A 23,634-nucleotide genomic window follows, 5' to 3' on the forward strand; every position below is an offset into this window, starting at 1 on the left:
AGCTTTTTCGTCTTGATGAACTGCAGTTTAGCGTTATGCCAAAACAATAAACTTTGGTTAACTTTAACAGTAATCTGTGGGAACATGCTAGCTTCACAGCCCATGGTTTAAAGCTGGCTTGTTTCAGCTGTTTGAAGGTATTGTGGGATACAGCCCACTGGTGTAGTAGGTAAGGAAGCAAAAATAAGTACGTTCTTATGTAAAAAGATCCTTTTGTCAAAATGTTAAGTGAATATTTGTCTCTTGAAGACTGTGGAAGGTAAGAGTTCAAAGGTACAAAGTTTGGCTAATTTTATTACTCTGCTTCCTAAATGCAACAAAACTAAAGAATCCCTTTAAATATTATACTAGCTCTAAAGTCACTAATCCCCCACTTCCAAGCAAATTCTTCTGCACCCTCCAAGACCCTACCTATTGTTGGCAGCAGTGGCAAAAAGAAAGGAAGAAGATGTGGATATAGCCCTGACCTGGGCAGAGCTCAGGGGATGCGAATGGACCTTTCCTTGCACAGATTAGCTGACAGGTGTGTGTTTTTGTGTTTGTGTGATGACTGCACACATTTTTTGGCTACACATGCAGGTGGCATGCATTCCCTGCAGCCTTAAGGCCCCAAAGTTGACCCAAACATGTGGTTTGATCATATGCATTGATACTGTTGGATCTGGGCTATTGATGCATATGCCCAAGTCATCTGAACATCGAACAACTTCAAGAACTGTTTAGTGGTTTCCACCCGCTTAACTACTGAACAAGACACTTAAGTATTTTAACTATTATACGTATACGAGCACATGCTGGGGGCATGTCAGGTATATGTTGGATGAATATTTGACTCTGGGAGTGTTTATATGTTACTATGGCTGAGAGCATATAAGGGCCCTTTAGTATAAGAGTAGATGTGCAAAAAAATGAGCCTTGCTTATTTGTTACTTGTCATCCCAGCTCTTCAGTCATAAGTCTCCCAGTGTGGCTTACAGCTTATTAACAAAAATCAGAAATAATTGAACAGCAGCTGCATAATTTCACAGTAAGACACAGAATTTCAGCAATCAACGGATATAAAAACCATGAAAAAGCCTGAGTGACTTAACAAGGGCTTCACTTTGTGCTAGAAAGGCATCAAGGTCTGTCTCATGCAAGTGTTCCTAGGGGGGAGAGCATTCCACATTTGTGGTACCACAAAATAGAAGGCATGTTCCTTGGCCGTTACCCACCTCACTTCAGGTAGGGAAGGTGGTCCCCCCCAAAGCCCTCCACTGAACATCTTGGGCCAACTCATGTGGAGAAAGCTCTCCAGGCACGAGATTTCTAAGATGTATAGGGATTTAAAGATGAGAAGCAATCTCTTGAATTGTATACTGGTAGCAGTTATTTCAAGACAAGCAAGAGGTATTCCGTTCAAGCAGTCCTAAGGCTGAATTCGTAATCATACCATATTTTGGGCAGCCTTCGAGAGCTGACCTGTGCACAAGCAGTCAAGAATGTTACCGGAGCATAGCCATAATTGAATTGGCTCTACATCGGCACGGTTGCATTTCAGCTGGTGCTCTAACCCAAGTTAGTGTAACGTGCCTCAAGCCGCTGAATTGACTTTGGTTGCCAAAGGCACTGTTGAAGTGAATCTGAATCCCGATGTTGCTGGACTACAAATCCCATCATCCTTGACCTCTGGCCATGTTCGCTGGCTTTGGTGGAAGCTGGAGTATAATGACATAGGGGAAGCCACAAGCTCCCCACCTCTGAAGGGTAAAATGCTTCATATTCAGGAACTGCATGTGCAAAGTGCAGTAGCAGTGTGTGAGTGGGCAGAGTGGCATGGATAAGTCAATGGGGAGTCTGGACCCCTACATCTTGGACCCCAACCCCTCATCCTTGGTGCCTATTCACACAATCCCCAGGGCTTTTTCCCCATCTCAGGTGGACACCGTTGTCATAAGAAAATAACAGAGGCGCTTACAGTGTGTTCCAGCACCTCTTTTTCTAGAAAAGTAGCGCTGACAATCCCTACTTTGGCAAATGGCAGTGTTGCCATCAGAGGGCACTCCTACCCCTGTTGTACCTTGCCGGCTGCTACTGGCAAGGTACAATGTCCATGTGGCTTCAATTATGGCTTCTAAATACATGGCACACATTGGGTCACCAAGCTTCTGCGGGTCTTATCTACTCTAAAGTAAATCTCGTTCAGTTCAATATGACTTACTCCAAAGTAAGCGTGTTTGCAATTGCGGCCTAACCAAGGCTGTCCTTTTATGGGGGATGTATGAGTGGAAATGTTTGCTGGCTATCAAGAAAAAATGCTGGATCTGCTCCACAGTTACTTTCAATCTGTGACCTGAATGCATTCGATTAAAATGTAATGAATTTGTGATTTAATGCTTATGGTTTTTTATTTTTATTTTTTTAAAAAGTGGTGGTGGTTTTTCAGCAGAGGCCAGGGATTCTTTAGTTGTGATTCCTGCATTGCAGGGGGTTGGCCCAGATGATTCTTGGGATCGTGTCCACCTCCATAGTTCTGTGACAGGAATGGTTTTTTAACCTGACTAAAACACTTGCTCATTAATAAAATTATGCTGGGAATCTAAACCATTTGTCAACCAACATATAAAATGTATATTGAGAGAGATTAATGAGAGAGATTCTCAGCAGCTAGCCTGATTGTGCTATTATGTATTACCATGTTGACCTGTGAACCTTGGAATACCAAGGTGAGTTTTCCAGATTGCTTCAATATTAGTTTCAGTGCTCTTTCTGCTGTGAATTTTTGTTGCAAAGGTGCTTAAAGTGTTTGCCAGAGGCATATGATGCTGGTGCATTAGTGCTTTCTATTTGATCTGTTGTTGTTTTTCCTGGAGACCACTCTTCATTCCCATAATCTTCTACCCTCAGACTGAAACGTAAGAAAAATGTGAAATTGTTTCTTATAATTGTTAACATTGCTTTATATCAATTATTGAATGCACTTCAAGTGTCCATGTCCCAATAAGGCTTCTGTATCAAAATTATGGCCAAGTCAAAGAAAACACTCAACTTTTGGGAGGCTAAAAACCCCCTTGCAGGTGTATTTACATAGAACAAACAAGAGATGGCCTTAAAAACAGGCAGGGGTTGGAGAACAGGAACGAGAGACGCAGTGTTTTAGGAACATTTATTTTGAAGCTTGAACATTGAATGTTGGCCCCTTTCCTTATATAACAAGGGAGTGTGTCCAGTTGCCTTTGTTGACATGTCCTTTGTCCTGCTCCCACATGGAGCTAAGAATGTTTTTTTAAAAATCAACAAATAAAAAGACGGGGTGGGATTGGTTTTATAAGAAAGCTAGCAGAAACCTGAAAGAAGATCCGCAGTCAGGACAGAAGATTGAAATAGCATTGCTTTGTATGCTGAACCGCCAATCCGCTTCTTTGCTGTCAGAACTCCTCATCATGGTATGTCGTCTTTAAGCTCCATCCTGGGGTTTGGATATAGAACAGGGATGGGAAATCTGTGGCCCTGCAGAAGTTACTGGATTCCTTCTCCCATCAGCCTCAGCCAGCATGGCCACAGATCAAGGATGATGGGAGCTGTAGTCAGACAACATTCAGAGTGTCACAGTTTCCTCATTACTAGTGTAGAACATCTGGGTGCGAAATTTAAAATATCTACCTTGTACGCTATCAAAGGAGTCCATCCTCTCTGTCTCTGTGTGTCTCTGTCTCTCTCTTCTGCATGTATCATCCTGCATGTATTTTTGTGAAAGTGTACCAGAACTAGATTAGTAATTAGTTGAAGTGTAATAATAGTTGAGCCTCACTTTCTTGGGCAACTTCCTATCGAGTTTGAAGGAAAGTGCTGTGTAAGTATTTATATATTTATATTATTGCTTATAGCAGTACCTTTTCATGGGCCACATGGCTCTGTGAATGCTGATGTTAACTGAAAGCAAAGTATTAATCACTCTTAAGTGAGCAGGGTGATTATTTTGCTCAGCAAAATACTCAGCATATTTTGATTTGTACAACCTTTTGGTGTTACTTGAGTAATTAAAATACAGAGGGAGGGGCACAAATCTGATCCAGCTCTTGTTATATACAGCAAGCAATGCCCTCAGGCAGAGAAGTGTGTCCCCGTGTGCACCAAACATGACATAAGGTCAAGTCAGTGAGGTCTGGATAAGCATTGCGATGCAGATGTGCATCATGCACGTGTGAGTGCCTCTTACATGGGGGTCTCTCACTGGGCTGGGATAATTTAAGGTGCCTACCCCCTTGTCAATATTTTGCAGGAGAGATTCACGTGCATATTAGAGCTTTAGAGTGGTGTATTTAAACAGGGTTAAGTGATCTGTTGCCCTAGTGCAGCAAATCCACTTCTTTTCTTTTTGAAAAATGACGTTTGTGGTTTGGAAAGTGACTGAGAAATGCACTGAAAATATGGGATGAACAAATGATTAATGAAAAGACTTGAAGACTTATTGCTACTACTGAATCTTTACTGGGTTCTCAATGTTTTTCCAGTGCTGGGTTTTAATCAGTGTTCACACATTATCCAAAATACAGTGTGGACTTTGGGCTTTCAAATTTCTGTGGTGCCCTGTGTGACACCAGAATTTGGTGCCCACCTTCCATTTTTCCATTGGTGCAGCACCCTTTGCAGCACCTTCTTGGCTCTGTCCCCAATACGGGTGAATCTGTCACACTCCTCCAATACAGATGTGTCCTGTTTCTCTTGATGTTTCTTGTGCCTGAGTCATTGGATACCTACTGCCAGCTAGAGCAAGAGTTCCCCAAATGTGGCCTGCGGACCACAGGCTTTGGCAATGTGACCTATGGAATTGTGAAGACCACGTGAAATATTCTTATTTGATCACATTAAATATTCTTATGTTGTCTTTTGTTGTATTACCATTTAAATTCAATTTTTCCCCCCATGGGAGGCGGGGGCAGCATGGGAATCACTGTTAAGGTAAACAATACTGAGCTAGGTGGCCCAGATAGTCTGAGGCTGCTTCCTGTGTTCGGTTCCTGTCCTTGGCAGCAAAAACAGAAAACAAAGAAGTCTATAGAGAAGCTAAGAAAATGCTGCTCCTTCCAAGGCTTAACAGTGTGATCCATTTTCAGGTTAGTCAGGGTGAGGGTGACTACGTCAGGCACCCCAAAACCTACATCTTTGAGCAGTGTGGGGTAGATACTGTATGCACTTGACCAGGGCTGGATTTAGGTTTGATGAAGCCCTAAGCTACTGAAGGTAATGGGGCCCTTTATGTGTCCAGCTGTCCTTTGTCAACAACAAATTGTCACTTTTTTGTGTTGAATATACAATATATGGTAATTTATGGACCTAATAGGTATCTAAAGCCATTTGCACATGCTGCCATGCAACCAGTCCATGCACAATGTAGGCACCCGATATATAGAAATGAGCAAACCAATATTTTAGGGAGCAGGCTAGCAGGTGGGGCCCATTACTTACACATTAGGAGCGTACACAACACAAAACACTGTTGCTGTATGTAGGTTTTACTTTGTTTTTTATCTTATATTTTGGAAATGTATATTTTTTAAAAATTCATTCACTTTTTGGGGGGCCCTAAGCTATAGCTTGTTTAGCTTGCATGTAAATGTGGCACTGCACTTTATATATATGTGTGTTTGTGTGTCTCTTTCCCCCCTCCCCCCCCCCAGTTGCTGCTGCTCCTCAGTCGGCCAAATTTCTTGGGCGAGCTCTGATACTTCCTCGGAAACCTATGCAGTTCAGTGGAGTTTGCTCCCACTGGGAAGCGGATAAAGGCTCACAGCCCAGGTTTCCGTCGAGGACAGCCCGTTTCGCAGCCGAAGGCAGCCGCCTTTCCCAAGGCCGTCCCTGCCCGAGGGCTCCCTGGGCTCCGCCTGCCCAGGGACCTGTTCATAAGGCTCCCTGCCCAGCCGGACGCCCGCAATGACAGCGGCGCATCTCCGTCAGTCCCGAGCAAGCCCGGCGCTTGCGCGGCCTCCCTTCCCCAACGCGAGGCGGCGGGAGCCAATCGCAAGCGGGGAACAGCCAGCCGCTCCAGGCTTCGGGTTGTGATTGGAGGATCGGTTTCTATTTAATGTTCCCGCCTCAGTAAGTGCAGCATTCTCTCTCCGGGCAAGTTCCCTCAGGGGCGTCGAGCTGCTTCTCTCTCTTTTTTTTCTCGCGCAGCCACTTCGTAAATGGTATTGAGCGGGGTCTAAAGCGGCTGCTGCCCACCGTCCAGGTCAGGGCTGCCACGTGCTGTGCTCTTTTGCTGTCGGGAGCGTCTTTTGGACTCGCACTTTTGTGCAGCCCACGAAGTCCAAAAGGGGATTGCTCAAGGTGCTCACCCTTTCGCTCCACACAAGGGGCGAGGGCAACCCAGCCAGATGGCGGTGTATAAATAATAAAATACTTATAAGTATGCTGCTGCTGCTTGACAAGTGAAAAGACTCCCACGAGAGGTGATGGATTCGCCTTCCTTGGATGTTTTTAAGCAGAGGCTGGAAGGCCATCTGTCGTGGCTGCTCGCGTTGAGATTAATGCATTTCAGGGGGCTGGGCTAGATGACCTTGGTGTCCTTTCCAACTGACAAAATGGATTTCAATAGGGGTGAATGTAAGGCTCTGCACTTAGGCAGGAAGAACCAGCTGCACAAATATAAGATGGGGGACACTTGCCTTGCCAATAGTACATGTGAAAAGGATCTAGGGGTCTTAGTAGACCACAAGCTGAACATAAGCCAAACAGGAGACTCTATTCTCAGGAGAATAATGTAAAAAAAAGAAGAAGAAGCCGACACTCTAAGATAGTGATCTTACGATTTGAAGTCAAGGGCTTTTTTCTCTAGAGATCAATGGGAGCGTCTTTATCCTTGCACTGTGTCCTCATCCAGGAATCAATAGGCTGATAACTGTATAAGCATAATGAATCTGTTCCACTCCTTGCTCTGTATTTGGGCAGAGACTTGCTGTGTCAGAAAAAAAATGAATCCATTTTAACTATAAGGAGACCCCTATCTGGGTACTGACCAGACCCGGGTTTGTGCTGTTTTAGCAAACTTGCTGTGTGATGTACCTTTGGACTCTGTGTGAAACGTGATTATACCTCCTTCCTCCCAGAACTTAATTCTCAACTCTGGGAGACACAGATTAGAAAGACTACAAATGTGTTATCTCAGCACCCTTGTACTATGGATTCTAGTATACTTAATAATTGAAGCTGTACGTTTTTATTTTGTATTGCCAAGAAGCATACTGCTGGAGTAAGTATATGCAAGGCTTTTAGAGTTATAGAATGTTTTGGCTTTTCCCTATAATTTAATCATCTGCCAAAGCTATTTATTGTCTGATATATGAAATATGGTCCTTGAAAGAAATTAAAACATTAGAAGCACTGTTTGAATTGGGTCATCCCCCCCCTTTCTTTTGAAAGTGAAATATGACTTATGAGTAGATGTCCTTGAGTAGATGTTTTTGCATGCTTTCACCTTCTGGTGAAAATCCATGCTGAAAGACTCACGCACATAAACTTTACTAGGGTGGTAATGGTAGAAATATTGCTAAATTGCCTTCATTTTTACTGTGTCTGTTGAAACAGCAGGTGCGGATAACCTTCTTTGGCCCGAGGGCTGCATTGTCTGCTTGTAACTCCTTCAGGGATTGCATGTGGCAAAAAATCAGTCATGGGTACTAAACGCTCTTGCAAATGCACAGGGGAAAACCATTACCCATCACTACCTCAGGGCGAAACCCAGCCCATGAACCAACAATTTGCCCTCTCTGTGTTAAAAGCAGTCCAGATATTACTCCTCTTCTTGTCTTTTCCATTCTGGAAAATGGATGTGGATGGCAGGCCATACAGTCAACAGTGCATTCAGTCTATTGTGCTGCATGTGCTTCAGGGTGCTCTTTAACACGCTGAACCTTGTCTCTCACCACCTGCAGGTCTTCCATATCTTCCTCGTCATGCTGCTCTCTGGTGTGGGCAGCTCCTCTGTTTTAAATTCCACATCGCTGGAGGACCAGCTTTTCCAGTACATTGACGACCATCAAGAAAAATTTGTTAAGGTAGAAGCAGCGCCAAATGTGAACTCTGCTAGCAAAAAATGTGCCACTCAACCCCACTGTTCCTTACTTGGAAGCAATTCCTTTTGTATAACAAGATTTACTGCCAGTCGAGTTTGCATAGGATAACAGCGCCAGCTTGAACCACAGAGCAGAGAGTAACCTCCTCTGCCTCTTTTTCCCCAATTGCTTAGCTAGGCAGTTACTTCGTTACCAAGGTGCTTGGTGTTTATAAGCAAGGTATGACAAAAATGTTGTTTTTCCTCTTTCCTTTGGCAACACCAAATGATACCAACAGGCAAGGCATAGGTACTCAATGGTACTTTGTTGCACAACACAACAGTTTATAAATAACCCTTCTAGGGGCAAACTAGATGTGGTATTTTGCAACATTTCCCCATTCAAGTATTAAGAAAGAATCATAGAGTTAGAAAGGATTCAGAGGGTCATCTAGTCCAACCCCCTGCAATGCAGGAATCTTTTGCCCAGTGCGGGGCTTGAACTCACAACCATGAGAATAAGTCTCATGCTCTACTGACTGAGCTATCCTAAATGAAGTGGGGTTCTATTTTTTAAAAAAAATAACAAAAGGCACATTCATAGGCACATTCACCCCTAGGCTTTACATGCCCACACACTGACATCACAGATAGTTTTCTCTTAGTACCCCAGGCAAGGAAGAGAATTTTACAGAGCCACATCTATATATTTTTGTAAACACAGGCTCCCCCACCCCATCTTTTAGACCAGAACGTAGCAGAGATGTAACTAAACAGACAAAGCTGTCCCCATCACTACTAGTTTGGCCCTGAGAATTAAGTTAACTGCACTTGCATTACTTGTTGTGTTCATGGGTGTTCCTGAAATCAGACAAAGGCTATCTAACAATACAGAATGAATGCAATTGCATAATCCAAACAAAATTTCAGGATAGAGAAAATGGTGTGGGTGGACATCCTTATTCTTCCATGCTTCCTCTTAAAAAAGGAAGATTTTATAGTGATGGGTCCCTTAGATGTAATTAGAAGGAAATAGGATTTACCAAGATGGATTACCGCACCTTTAATAGTGGTCCCACCCAGAGGCCATTTCTATCTAATTACTGAATTCTTAAATAGGAAGGAAAAAATGACCGCACAGGCAGTTGTTCATTTAAAGCTTTATATGACACTTCATAACACCATGCATGATCACTGTTTTTTTATTTCAGACTCTTAAGGAATGGGTAGCTGTGGAGAGTGATTCCATACAACCAGCACAAAGATCAGAAGTGAAAAATATGATAGAAAAAGCTGCTAGTTGTCTCCGGAACTTAGGAGCAAATGTGACGTTGGTCGATATGCCTGTCCATCAGGTAACAAGGGGTTTGAGGTGGGAATATATCAGTTTTCCGCTTATTCCTCCTCAGCTGCAGCTCCTCATGCAGTACACATCATGGTGGGGTGGGGGGTTGACCTTCAAGTTGCGATAGTGAGAAGGCAAGGCTGGTTCAGAAGACGCATTCCATGAGCAAGAAGGATTCTGCTCATGATTATTTGGTTCCAAGCGTTTGTTTCAAAACATAATGCCTTCCTGTTTTCCTAAGGTTTTGAATTTAATGGAGCAATGCCTCACTATACCCCTGCAGGTACTTGATGGCAGAAATATTTCATTACCTCCTGTCATTCTGGCAGAGCTTGGAGAAGATCCACTAAAGCCCACTGTGTGTTTTTATGGACATGTGGATGTGATGCCTGCTAAAAAGTCGGATGGGTGGGAAACAGATCCCTACGTATTGACTGACATTGGTGGTATGTACACCACTATTGCTTTTGACACGGTTATTTTAATGTTGTATGCATTTCACACACCCACACCCACACACCCCTTCCCCAACTTTGTTTCATAATTCAGCTTCTGCTTAATGGTGTTATCTGAATTGCTGGAAGAGATCTTTATTAAATTTCATTAATAAAATCAGATGTTGTGGGTTAATGGTCTCATGAAAACCCAACAAGTTCACGCTCCCCCCCCCCCATTTCTCTCCTAAAAGAGGTCACCATTGATTACCAAAGCCATCTTCGGAGCTAAATCAGAGCTTAAACCCAGAGTAAAATGAATGTGGGTAATCTGCTTCCTCTTGTGAACTGCTCTGAGACCCACAGGGATTGGGCAGTATACAAATTTAACAACAGCAACAACAACCATACCTGGAGTTGAGCCACCCTTATTCCCGTGAGCATTGTTTGAGGGGTATTGAGGCTGAAGAGAGTATAGTAAATTCATGACAGAGGCAAGAGTCAGACCAGGGACTTCCTGATTCGTAGCTTAGTCTCTTCGTTGTTGTGTTGTACCATTTCAGTTCTACCCTTAGCATTCTCAGAAGTTTAAAAGTTTAATACGAGCTTTCTTTATCTGGAGGGAACCTTTATGGGCGTGGAGCAACAGATAACAAAGGACCTGTCCTAGCCTGGATACATGCAGTGAGTGCATTCAAAGAACTAAGAAAAGTAAGTCAAATAAAAAAGTATGCTGTTACCAGATTTGCTAATACAGTGGACGCTCGGGATGCGAACGTGATCCGTGTGGGATGCACATTCGCAACCCCAAGCGGCACATCAGCGCACATGCAGGTTGTGATTTGGCGCATGCACAAAGTGCGATTTAGAACTTCTGTGCATGGGCGACTGCCAAAACCTGGAAGTAACCTGTTCTGGTACTTCCGGGTTTCGGCAGTCCGTAACCTGAAAAAACTCAACCTGAAGCGTCTGTAACCCGAGTTATGACTGTATGCCAAAGGCACACATGGCTGTGATCTTTTGAACTTTGCTGGACAGTTTGGACACCACAGACCTTGTTTCAAGCCTGATTACATTCAGACCAACACTGATTAAATTCAGAGAATCTAGCAGTAATCACCTTGTATGAAAATCTGAAGTGGAGACTTGAAGACTAGGAAGGGTGTAAAACGCTAGGATCAGATCTAAGAGAACTAGAATTGGACAAGAACTGTGAAATCAGAAAGTTAGAAAAAAGTGAGAGTTGAGACATGGATATGATCTGTCCTGATGTAAGGTAACTGCAGAGAAGCAAAAGAAGGGGGGAGGATTTTCACTGCAACATGGCAGTACACTCTCACAGCCAGGGTAGAGTTGGTGTTCCAAGAGTCACAATTTTCTTGGGTTGTTAGGAGAAAACAGGGTCGGGGTCTCCTCCTAAATGGAGGAGTCTCTCCCAGCAGTCTCTCTCCTCAAGCCTCCCCTAATCCACCAGGACCCTCAAGAGCCTCCCTTCATTTTTAAGTATCTCCTTATGTTACTTTGGGTTCTGCTGAGCTTTCTTATTCTAGTAAAAGGAAGCAGGAATGAAAACAAAAATCTGCTAGCTAGTGTCTTGTCCTGACTAGCTCCAAAAAGAAATATAATAGACATGATAAAGAAGCAGCCAGGCTTTATGGGATTTTTGAAACAGAGCAGCATGGTGCAGCGTTTAGGATGCATTCCGAAAAGCTGAACAAGGCATCTTAGGGCTCACGCCACACTTCCGGTTCTTCCATGATTTCTAGGCATGGGGTCTGAGAGGTTTTTCTATTGTCCTGCTTTCCCCAGGAAATCCTGCTGCTTATTTCTGAATCAGAACAAACGCCAATCTGCAGAAAGCCTGACTGACGTTTGTTCTGATTCAGCAGTAAACAGCAGGCCCAAAAGTCATTACATAACAAAAGGGTGAAGGTGAAGAACAATCATAGGAGATCATGAATCACTTCAGTTAAATTTCCCACTACAGATGTAAGGCACACACCCTCATGCATCTTAGCCAATCAAATTTGTATTTTTATAAGGTGACCCTGTCTCTTCTGAAAAGGACAGGCTTAGATTTCTCAAGAAATGCAAAAGAGGACATTTGTCTTAATCAGGGAAGGATATTCTTGTGGGACAGAATCCAGTTACTCACAAGGGATGATTAATGGCCGCTCTTGATTTGGGTAGAGAAATGAATCAGCAGCCAAATGCATATTGTTCCAAACTGGGTGCATATGTGCCAAGGAACAGCCGTCAGACCCCGGCCTCTGCATCCTGCACTAGTTGTTATGATCGCCTACGTAGAACACATTACAGTAGTTGAGCCCAGAGGTAACTGGACAAAAAAATAGAATTGTGTGTTTACTGAGAGTGCATTTTCCTTCAGGTAACTTGACATTTTTTGTTTTTAGGACTTGCCAGTAAACCTCAAGTTTCTTATTGAAGGCATGGAAGAAGCAATCTCCATTGGACTAAAAGAACTGGTTGAAAGAGAGAAAGAGCAGTTTTTCTCCAATGTTGACTATATTGTGATTTCGGATAATACTTGGCTCAGCACGGAAAAGCCAGCTCTTACGTATGGGACTCGGGGAAATGCCGGCTTCTCTGTGGAGGTAAAAGGGTAATAATGGAGTCACATGTCCTGGCCCACCTCAGCTAAAGAAGGCACTCGCCTGATAGTTAAGTCTTTATCGACAGAAGAAGCACTTTCAGCAACTTCCGCAGTGCTCCGGATGCACACACTTCAGGCCACTAGGCAGCTGTCCCTGATACCTGTGCCCAGTGGAGCAGTTGCAGCAACAGTGAGAACCTGTCCCTCTGCTGGCTTGTATACCCTCCCCCTGATGGGTTGCGCACCTGCAACCAGAGACTTCTCCTTCATGGAAGTTGCTGCTGCTCTTCTTGCTTCAAGCCCCTCCTGCTTCGAGGATACAGTGGGGTGGTGGAAGGTGGGGAGTCTACTGACCCATCCATCACCAGAACAACCTCCTCTTCTTCCACCACATACTGCCTGTCTTTCTCCTTCTTGGATTGCCCTGACTCTTCCTTCTTCCCCTTTCCTTGCTCTTGCCTTGTGGGCAGTGCCAAACCCTATATATCACTGGCCCCCTCTCCTGGGTCATTCCCTTGATCCCTGGTTCCCTTCCCCACACTCTTTGGAGTCCTGCCAGTCTCTGACATCATATGTGTCTAAAACATTATTTTTCTGGCTTTGATGTTAGGCAGAAAGGATGCAAATTGTGCTACCGATAGAGCATTCCTTCCACCCTTTCTCCCACTTCTACTCCCCCTTTTAATTGGCATTCCAGTACACTTAATCATCGCTGCTAAGGTCATAGTCGCTGTCTCCTTCGCTTATATCAAACATTTATTTTGCAAAAACAGGAAGTGCCTGGCACTGACCAGGAATTTGTAGAATCAAAATACACTGCACTTTTAAAATGGATAGTATACTTTGTGAGTTTGGACCAGTCGTGCCACAAACTGGGAGAGGTCATGCTGAAGTCACATTTCAGTCCACCATCTTGATTCAAAATGGTGCCCGGCATCCAAAGAGTGATGAAGACCACCACCTCAGGAGCCTTCAGGCTGAGAGGTGGCCAAAACTATGTCAAAAACCAAAGTAATGCTGAAGTGATGTTTTGGTCCATAATGGTGTCCAGTATCCAAACAGTGACAAAATCTGCTCACACCCTGCATCAAGAACTATTGTGTCAAGTTATCTCAAGAGACAGCCAAACCTATGCCAAGAAACAGTAACCAAAGTCACATTTCAGCCTGTCATCTTGAATCAAAATGGCGTCCAAACATTGACAAAGAATGCCACCCTCCCCTCGGAAACCCTTGTGCCTAGTTTGGCAATGATACCCTGAGTGGCGTCCAAATGTACAACCAGACAGACAGCCAAACTACTTTCCAAAACGTATAACAAATATATGAGTACTAATCATGCTGATGCAACCCAGGATACTTCTGGTGGAGATAGTAGTATTTGCATAATTCTTCCTTCACAGAGATAGCTCTCTCTCTGTGTGTGTATAAAACACATTCCACGTTCTCTTGGGGTTCATCCAGTGCTGTCGTTTAATGCAGATAGTAAACTTACTGTACCTCCATTAATTCTCCATCGTCTATATGGCATTCTCGTTTAGATTAACCCCTTTCCACACTTGCATCTCCCACAATCTAGATTTTCTCATACCTGGGTAACTTTGAAAAGGAGAGTCATGCAGGGCAACAGAAACAACTGGCCATTCATATGTTGTTGATGTAATCCAGAGGGGTTGAATGTTAAAAGGAATCGATGCAAGATTTATGCTACATAAATAAAGAGGATGTAAGCTTCAGGTAAGGGACGTGGGTGGCGCTGTGGGCAAAAGCCTCAGCGGCTAGGGCTTGCCAATCGAAAGGTCGGCGGTTTGAATCCCCGCGGCGGGGTGCGCTCCCGTTGTTCGGTCCCAGCGCCTGCCAACCTAGCAGTTCGAAAGCACTCCCGGGTGCAAGTAGATAAATAGGGACCGCTTACTAGCGGGAAGGTAAACGGCATTTCCGTTTGCGGCTCTGGCTCGCCAGAGGAGCGATGTCACGCTGGCCACATGACCTGGAAGTGTCTCCGGACAGCGCTGGCCCCCGGCCTATAGAGTGAGATGGGCGCACAACCCTAGAGTCTGTAAAGACTGGCCCGTACGGGCAGGGGTACCTTTACCTTTACCTAAGCTTCAGGTACAAACATAAAAGGAATGTCAATACTACAAGCTTCAATCCTACTCAGAACTATGATGCTAATTCTGAGTAGGATTGGAGCTTGTCATATTGACATTCCTAATTATGCTAATTAATTCCTGTGATGCAAATTAAAACAATGATAATGTGTCAGTCGTGATGTTGTCTTCATGTTTAAATTAGGTACAAGGTGGCGAAAGAGATCTTCATTCAGGAGCTCTAGGTGGCATCGTCCAGGAACCCATGTCTGATCTGATAGCCTTGCTTGGTAAAAATTCTGTTCATTTGTCTATATAGTCTTTAATCAGAAATTAAGGTCTGCAACAAATGATTAAAATGCTTGGTTTAGTTTTCATAGGCAAGTTAGGAATATAGGATAGTAGAGAGGCAATTAATTGGCAAACCCAAGGTTTCTATAGATGAATATTCACAAGTGTACATGTACACAAGACTGAGGACTCTCTGAGAACAGGTGTAGAAGTAGGGGCAGGTTATAGTAGCCAGGACTGAGGGTATTGCCAAATGTTCATTCCTTTGGTATTCTCAAGTAACATAGTGGTAAACTGAGAATTATTTTATAAGGCACTAACTGTGGTGTTAAAAACACTGAAGTGGAACCCTAATTGGACATGAAATTACATAATGATTTTTCAGAGTACTCATTGCATTTGCTGCGACAATTTCTTTGAACATTATGTTGCAGAGTTGCTTGAAACTGAATCACACCTGAAGGTTAAGTTTTTTGCTAAAGCTGGCTTGTAATGCAAACATACAATGACCAGACCATACTGCCTTTAATATTTAATGTAATTTTTCAGCATTAACAAATAGAGAGATATAAATTTCACCTAACAATAACAATTGTCCCCACCCCCTAATAACCCCTTGCCCAACATAATGGAAATCCTAAGCACACAACAGCCATTTGCAGAGATGGAAAAGATGACAGACAATAAGAAGAAATCCGTTTCAATTTCAGCTCACCCACATACAAGGCCGGTTATATCTAGGAAGGAAATATACTACTACTACTTCTGCTACTAATAATAAATATTTTCATCATTACTATTTGAAATTATATCCCAGCCTTCCTCCTCAACCTCAACCTCCTTGGTTGGTTGGTGGTACTGACCCACCGTGTGACTTCTTTCCCCAAAAAAATGGTTCTCTTTCGCTTTCTTCTGTCTACACCCAGACACAGCACAAATAGCACAGAAGCCCATAGCATTCTGTCAGTCCTTCTCATACAGGGTCAAGGAGGGTCACACAGACAGATCTCATATGACTGAGCATGGAACAACAGCAATTGTGTGTTTTGCAAAATGTGTTTGTTCCATAGACAGTCTTGTGGATTCATCAGGCCACATTCTGATTCCTGGAATCTATGACGGCGTTGATGATTTTACAGAAGAGGAGAAGAAGCTGTATGAGCCAATAGAATTTGACATAGAGCAATACAAGGTTGACGTCGGTGTAAAGAAATTTCTCTATGATACCAAGGTACAGTACTGTCAATAGAAATTGAAAGCATGACAGGACATCTAAAATAAGGGAATTGCAGAAAGATGTTGAGAGAAGCCATGACTGGCTAACTCCTATTTTTGTTTCATTATGTTTCTAAGGAGGAAATACTTTCACACTTGTGGCGCTTCCCATCTCTCTCTATTCATGGGATAGAAGGAGCTTTTCATGAAAAAGGGATCAAAACAGTTATACCATCAAGAGTCATAGGAAAGTTTTCAATCCGGCAAGTTCCTCACATGAACCTTTCTACTGTGGAATGTCAGGTAATGTTGGTTAAACGCACTTGATTATGATTCAGCTTATTTGCACAACAGGTCCAGGCACTGCTTCAGCTCTTACATTTAAAGTAAAAAAGGCATGTGATGATGTATTGTTATCCCACCAGTGAAGGTCAAAGACCCCGATTCCTTGACTTTCTCGTCTTACAAATTAAGCACTGGAAGAGATAACACGGTCTGCTTGGTATTAACAGTTCACCTATGTAGAAGCCTATGTCCAAAGATTTGCTTGCCTAGGCTGAAATTTACTTCCCTCCCCCTTTTGCTTTGGTCTCATGTCTCTTTGGGATTGACAGGTCACAATGATGCATGTGATGCTGACAGTGAGAAAGCCACAGCTAACTGAATTCCACTGTCAATATGAGCTTTCCAAACTGTGTGTTGTGACACGTTAGTGTGTTGGCATGTTGCACAAACACTCCCCATGCTCCTCCCAAGGCTTGGAAAGGGGTTAGTTTAATCTCCGGTTTGCTAGTAAAACTGAATTACTGTGTTGCAAAATGTGTGTCACCAACATGAAAAGGTTGGAAAGCTCTGGTCTAGAGAGAGCAACCTCTTCCTTCAATCACCACAGCCCAGCTTCACTCCTTCTCCTCCATAAATCTACTTCTGTGTAGAAGATGGAAGCTGGCCCTTATGTTGTCCCACACTGCCTCTTTCCCTGCATGAAGTTTGAGTCCCACCCCAGGCAAACTGATAACTATCTCTTCCCACAAAGAAGTTGGACTGCAAACTATTTAGTTCCCTGAGCAACCAACTATGCCATCCTGCCGTACAAGTTCAATCAATTAGTAACAGAGGGTTCGCTGCTAACAAACACTATGGAATATAGATAATATAAAGACACCACAAACATTTTTATTGAAAACATTTTCTTTTCAGGTGAAACGGCATTTAGAAAAGGTATTCTCTGAACGAAACAGCCCAAACAAACTGACGGTGCGTGCTGAAGAGGGTGCATCGCCATGGATTACTAATATCAGTGATCCTCAGTATAAAGCAGCTGCAAAGGCAATCAAAAGAGGTTTGAAATGGTTTTTGAAATATATATATATATATGTTTAGAACATTATTTGACTTACACATGCTCATTTTCTGTCTCTCTAAAGATGTGAAATATGTGTAAAGAATAAAGCTTGAACACAACACATAAATTAGACTGTATCACATAATCTGAAATTAAAGTGTTCATTTAGCTTTGTCAACAAAAAGCAGGAAGGTTAGCTTTTCAAGTGCCAGATATTCCATTTTTTTGTTAGCAGAAGCATGTTCTCCTATAGAACCTCCTGAAAACCTAATTTGCATCCCCTGGTGAAATTATTTTGTTTCAGACGAAAAAAGTGTGTATATGTCTATGTATGTATGTATGTATGTATGTATGTATGTATGTATATGTGAGTGAGTGAGAATGGGAAAATTACTTGACTTCTATCATTCTAGTTTTTTTCTGCCTCCTGTTCCTTCATGGAATTTTTAAACAATCCCCTTATCTTCCCTATATATGTAGTATCCCTTCATTTTAATTGTTTTATTATTATTATTCCCCTCTTATTAATGATTTTAGAGAAAACCAACCTACCGTATTTGGCCCTGCCGTTCTGCCAATTCTATTCTGGTTTTCCAGTGTGTTTTTAATAATATTTCTAGCTTCAAAAATGTTTATCATTATTATTATTAATTACATTTTCCTCCTGTTCTTCCTTTAAAAAAGCTCAACGTGGCATAAGTGTGAGGTAGCTTAGGCTGAGAAATAGCTTAATGCCATGGTAGACAACATCACAACTTTGCATGCCCACTATGACAACTGTCCTTCCCCTACCAAAAAAACAAAACAAACCCAGAGATCCAACATGCAAACCTGTCTGCTGCATTAGGCCACTTTTGAAGGCTATTCCAGGGGCAACTTTTCATGCCCTCCCCCTCAACCAAATAAGCTAGCTCTGCCACCACCATAACATATACACATAAGGCTGAAATGGGGGGGTGGGGTGGGGGTGGAGCTTGTCAGTGTAATCATCTCCAACTTGAAGAACAGGTACTGTTTGGGGGCTTGTACCATGGAAGATACAGCAGTCTGCTTATGGCTACCTGCTGTGTAGATTTTTTTAACCACTACCACAACAGTAGAATTTCTTTAAACAAAAACCTAAACCAAGAGCACATTCTTCACACTACCACTTCCATATGTTTCAGTTTTTAAAAAGGATCCAGATATGATTCGGGATGGATCAACAATTCCAATTGCTCAGATGCTTCAGGATATAACAAAGAAAAGCGTGATGATGTTTCCGATTGGAGCAGCAGATGATGGGGAACACTCTCAGAAAGAGAAGATAAGCAGGTAAACAAGGTAGACTAATTCCATATAAGCGCCATCTTTATAAAGTAAGGTATTTCCACATTACCTAGAGACCTAAATTTTAATACATGCATAGAACAGAGTCCCTAATTACTAGGAAAGCAGAATATTTGTACTTTTCTGCTTCAAAACAGGAGGGTTTTTTTTATCTCCACATGTTTAAAATATTTCCAAAGCACGTCAGAGTCTATAACCTGGAACATACAAAGTCCACAACACCCTTGTTGTTAGAAAAGGTCTAGAAATGGAATATGTCTACATCTGTCCCTCAAAATGGCAATGAGGAAGAGAAAAAATAGTGTCCTCACACCCCTCCCTGCACACACACACAAATACAAGTGTGCATGTTTCTCTGTGGGAATGCGTGTATATAAATAATGGCAAGTCACGGATTCCACACTTTCCCTATCATTTCATGTAGTAGTCATTGAACAACCATCTGGTTTCATACTTCGGTTTGCAATCCAGATAGTTCTTTGTTTCTGAAACACGCATGTATACAGTGTTCTATGTACCATCAGATTATATGTATATGTAAAATATCCCTACGAGTTGAAGAAATGAATTTTGGGCATTTCACACAATATAGCAACTTTAATATTTAGATTGCTTTTCTCTTCTTTCCCAATCAGAAAAAATTACATTAATGGAACAAAAGTGTTTTCCTCCTTTTTACTGGAGATCGCAAAGCTCCATAAGGAATTACTGAGAGGCTCCAAGTGACAACTGCAACTTCATGGCAGATCAAGTGCAGTTTGACTACTGGATTTGTAGTTCTGTTATGTATGGTTACAATTCCAGAAAAACGTCAAAGGGCTCTTCCATAAGTTCAGTTCCAAGACCGGCAGACACTTGTCCTACCCCGCAACTACCTCCCGCCACCTCCATTATGAATACATTTTGTCCTTTAAATCTGTGTTCCAATCATTCCTACATCTCTTAACGCACTTCAGAGCACAAATATACACTCATCTTAATACAGGTGGGCTGTTCACTGCTGTATGTTAATGATTGTTATTAATGTCTTATAAATCATTGTCAACTGCTTTGTGAGATGATCCTATATAAACCTTATAATAAAATAAAGTAGGTCTGCTTCTATTACTACTACCATTATTACTATTATTATTTATTAAATTTCTATTCCAGTTTAGCAAACAATAACAGTAACCCCTCCTCACACAGTTTAGAAGGCCATAGATTGTTTAATTAGCCAAAGGCCAGGGAGAAGAGGTATGTTTTTGCTTGGCTCCTAAATATATTTAATGAAGGTGCCAAGCGAGCTTCTCTGGGGAGAACATTCAAACGTGGGGAGCTACCACTGAAAAGGCACGTTCTTGTGTTGCTGCCCTCTGGACCTCTCGTGGAGAAGGCACAAAACAAGGGTATTTTGTGCCACATAGTTTCCCCTGTCACTCAGTTTCTGGGTCCACAACACAGCAGAATATGCTTCATCTTCCTTTTTAGCTTTTGTGAGTTTGGTGCCATGGGAAGACTAAACCATGGTACATGCAGTGCTGAGGATCTGATGCTAGTGTCATCCTTAGAATTTTAGTAGTACAGTTATTACATTTTACATTGTATGCTTATTTACTGATAATGCACTGGGATATTTGAGACTGGGTTTTGGTTCTAGAAAACAGGAGGCTATTCAGGAGTGTCTGAATGTATACAAAAAACCAAGAGCACACCCAGGGCTTTTTTTTCAGCCAGAACTCACAGGAACTCAGTTCTAGCACCTGCCAAGTGGGCACCATTGCCATTATAAGAGAACAAGGGAAGCGTTCATGGTGAGGTCCGGCACCTCTTTTTCTAGAAAAATAGCACTGAGTACATCTATTTTGGAAAACATATATACTACCTTGTTTCACACACAGATACTGTCTTCTTTTCAGCATCAAACTCAGGGGGAACAGAACCTGCTGATTTGAAGCAGCTGTGCAAAGTGGTGATTGGCAAACATCTCTGATATCATGACACACCCTCTCTTCAGAGTAGTTTTCAGCTTAAAACAAATATAATTATGTGTTGAATGGTTCTATGAATAACATTTGAACTAAACACAAAGTGGCTAGTCCACCTAAACATGATGAGCGGGTCCAAACTGATAAGGAAAACTGTTTGCTGCCTGGTGTTTGATACATTTTTCATTTGAAGAGCAAAGACAGAAGGAAACTGGACTTATTGTACATTTGCAGAGACAAAATCAAAATGTTTGGCTCAGTGGCATAAATTGCATGGAATCAGTGGATATCTGGGCTGATATAATGCTGTACTAGTAGCACCAAGTAATTGTACAAATTACTGCCAGTTTAATTATAGAAAATCTAAGATATTGATGTTTTTTTAAAGGGTCAAAGAATGAAGACAGAGAAGAGAGAGGATTTTTTTGACAATTGGGAGAAATTTATTGATGATACTAAAAGATATTTAGAACCAGATAGGATTTATGGGTTCACTATATTAATATTTTTGGGGAGATATATAAGGCAAAATGGATATAGACATGTCTGGTTTAATTATGAAAAGATCAGTGAAATTGGAACAAAGTGATAAAGTCTTCTAACAGACCAAGAGAAATAGATTATGAAAGCCTTCTATTAAAATTTGAGTTATTAGTATTATAATTACATGGTGCAACTTATTGTTCAAATTGTGTATTTTGTTAAGATTAATAATATCTTTGTGATACGACGGAATTGTGATATGATGACATTACTGCAGTTCCTTAATACACAATATGAAGTGTTGCGTTAATATTAATTAATGCACACACAGTTTTGCGTTAATATTAAATAATGCCAAGAGCTTGAAATTTGTCCCAGATTAACCATTTACTTGAGTGAGAATTAGCTGAGCTCAAGCATTTTATCAATATTTGTTCATCCCAAATAGACAAAGGTTCAAGGACCTATTGATAAGTTATGTGCATACCAGGCCAGTATGACAGAGGGAAATCAGAAGAGGAAAAGAATAGTGCCTCCATGTTTATTTCTGAGATGCTTGTATAATGTACCTTGCAATTTACAACAATTAATAAGATAAATGACTGAATATCAGTTGTCAAACACTGATCATTGCCACTGAAAGTATGCTAGGTTCATCTTAAATTTTTTTCTGTAAATTTAAACGGGATTTTGAAATGCAGCAAAACAACAGCAACAATAATAACATGTGAATTTACTTCACCAGAGAGGAGGAGAAACTAAAAAGTGAAGGGACCACACAATTCTACATCTGGGCTATGGCCCCAGAAAAGGCCCCCTAACTCAGGGAATTAGTAACAACAAAATGCAGTAAATAAAATCTACAGTGTGCACTGTCTTTGTATATTTTCTCCCATCCACAAGCCAAAGTCTTAATGTTTGCCTAATGTTCCACAAAAGCCCTGATTTGTTCATTACAGCAGATGTATCTCTTTCCAAGTTTTTAATCTCTTTGAACAGCAATCTTTAGTTCTCTTCTCTTTTGGTGACAGCCATTTTACTCCGAGTTTTGTGCATATGTTTTTGTCAATAGGTAATTTAAGGCTGTTAAAAGACCTCTCAATGCATCTGTCTTTACTGGTGCAATCCTCTGTGAAGCATTAATTGCTTGCAGCGTTTCATCAGAATCAACTGCTCTGATGCTAATTACACTGGAAAACCACTAAAGCTGAAAACAAAAACAATTATAGCACATTAATATGTGAGAACTTGCTTGTGGCTATTTCTGATGAGCATAGTGGGGGGAAAGAAATATTTTCCCAGCATATTCATAATGGCAAGATGATGATCATTATTATATCAGGGCTGCAAGCACTCATCAACATTGCAATTACATTTCAAATTCCATTAGAAAAGCGAACTTTCTGCAGAATCACATTTCATGCTTGTCTTGTGCATGGTCACACAGGTCTTCTCTCATAACCCTTCCCACAATCTGAACACAGTTGGAAAGTGTGGTTGGGCACATATGGGCTATTATTTTGTGACATGATTAGTGATGCCCATCATGACTCCCGCCCACCAATATGCTTGCTGTGAACCTCACCAGCAAATCTATATCCCCATCAGCTGTGGACTGGCAGGTGCACGTTTGACACTGAGAAGTCGTTGCAGAAGAGTTGTGAAATGGGTACAGTCTGCTTGTGGTACATGTGATGTGTATCCTTGCAGAAAGGCCCTGAGTAATCGGATCTGCCCTGGTCTACTGCACCGTCCAAGAACCTGCAGGCGTCTGCCTTGCATTTTCCCTCTTACAGCATCCCACACCCACTTCCCAATGGAGAAACCTACCAAGGGCCTCTCAAACCTTCAGTGAAGGAGATGCAGATAACTGATAAAAATGGGAAATGGCTCTCTGAGAACTAATCTTTCTCCTCGCAGATTTCAGTAACAAATCAGAATGGGAATAATTTGGGCAGTAGGTTGTGGGCAGTCAAACGGCCAGTAATTTTGTGACTGCTTTATTAACTGGGTCTATTTAGGTGGCCATGTGGCCTACTTTGCAGATGACAGGTCTCTAGTTGAAGGGCCCAAATCCAGCTGGAAGATAGAGATCCCTTGGAAGGAAGAGCAGCAGCCTTGAAGTTGCCCATTAGCAGTTCACTCCTCAAGAGAAGACTGAGCAGGCACCCAGGTTAGTCTTCACAGCTATGATGAGATTTAAATAATAGCAATGCTATTTAAATAATGCTCATTATTGCTAAATTTGCAGCTCTGCATATGAATTAACACATGTGTCCATGCCAGCTATTCAAGGATATACCTAATTTCAGATAAGGTGGAAGTTGAACTTGTAGTGCAGTGCACATCTAATTGAGTACATAGTTAAGGCTTTATTTGTGGGTTTGGCTACAGGGGAATTGGTACTATTTAAAAGAGATTATGATTTCCCTGTAATCTGGTGTTAGCACTGGACATCTTTTGGTGCTTGTCCTTGTAGGGCTCACTGCT

General features: G+C 41.9%; 1 protein-coding gene across 2 annotated transcripts; it reads left to right on the top strand.

The window, feature by feature from the left end:
* The first annotated feature begins 3,269 nt into the window (after positions 1 to 3,269).
* On the top strand, positions 3,270 to 19,813 carry LOC114600793 (beta-Ala-His dipeptidase-like). Of its 2 annotated transcripts, none has more exons than XM_028737471.2 (12): positions 3,270 to 3,425; positions 7,914 to 8,036; positions 9,244 to 9,387; positions 9,661 to 9,823; positions 10,434 to 10,522; positions 12,226 to 12,426; positions 14,720 to 14,804; positions 15,876 to 16,036; positions 16,159 to 16,323; positions 17,221 to 17,362; positions 18,532 to 18,679; positions 19,330 to 19,813. In XM_028737471.2, exons 1-12 carry the CDS (start codon positions 3,378 to 3,380, stop codon positions 19,418 to 19,420), a joined length of 1,560 nt encoding a protein of 519 aa, XP_028593304.2. In that variant the 5' UTR covers positions 3,270 to 3,377; the 3' UTR covers positions 19,421 to 19,813. The 2 variants fall into 2 exon arrangements, with proteins under 2 accessions (XP_028593304.2, XP_077789325.1); XM_077933199.1 differs by lacking the exon at positions 3,270 to 3,425 and adding an exon at positions 5,040 to 5,096.
* Positions 19,814 to 23,634: the final 3,821 nt, after the last annotated feature.

This window comes from Podarcis muralis, chromosome 8, assembly GCF_964188315.1.
Source record: "Podarcis muralis chromosome 8, rPodMur119.hap1.1, whole genome shotgun sequence".
Taxonomy (NCBI): domain Eukaryota; kingdom Metazoa; phylum Chordata; class Lepidosauria; order Squamata; family Lacertidae; genus Podarcis; species Podarcis muralis.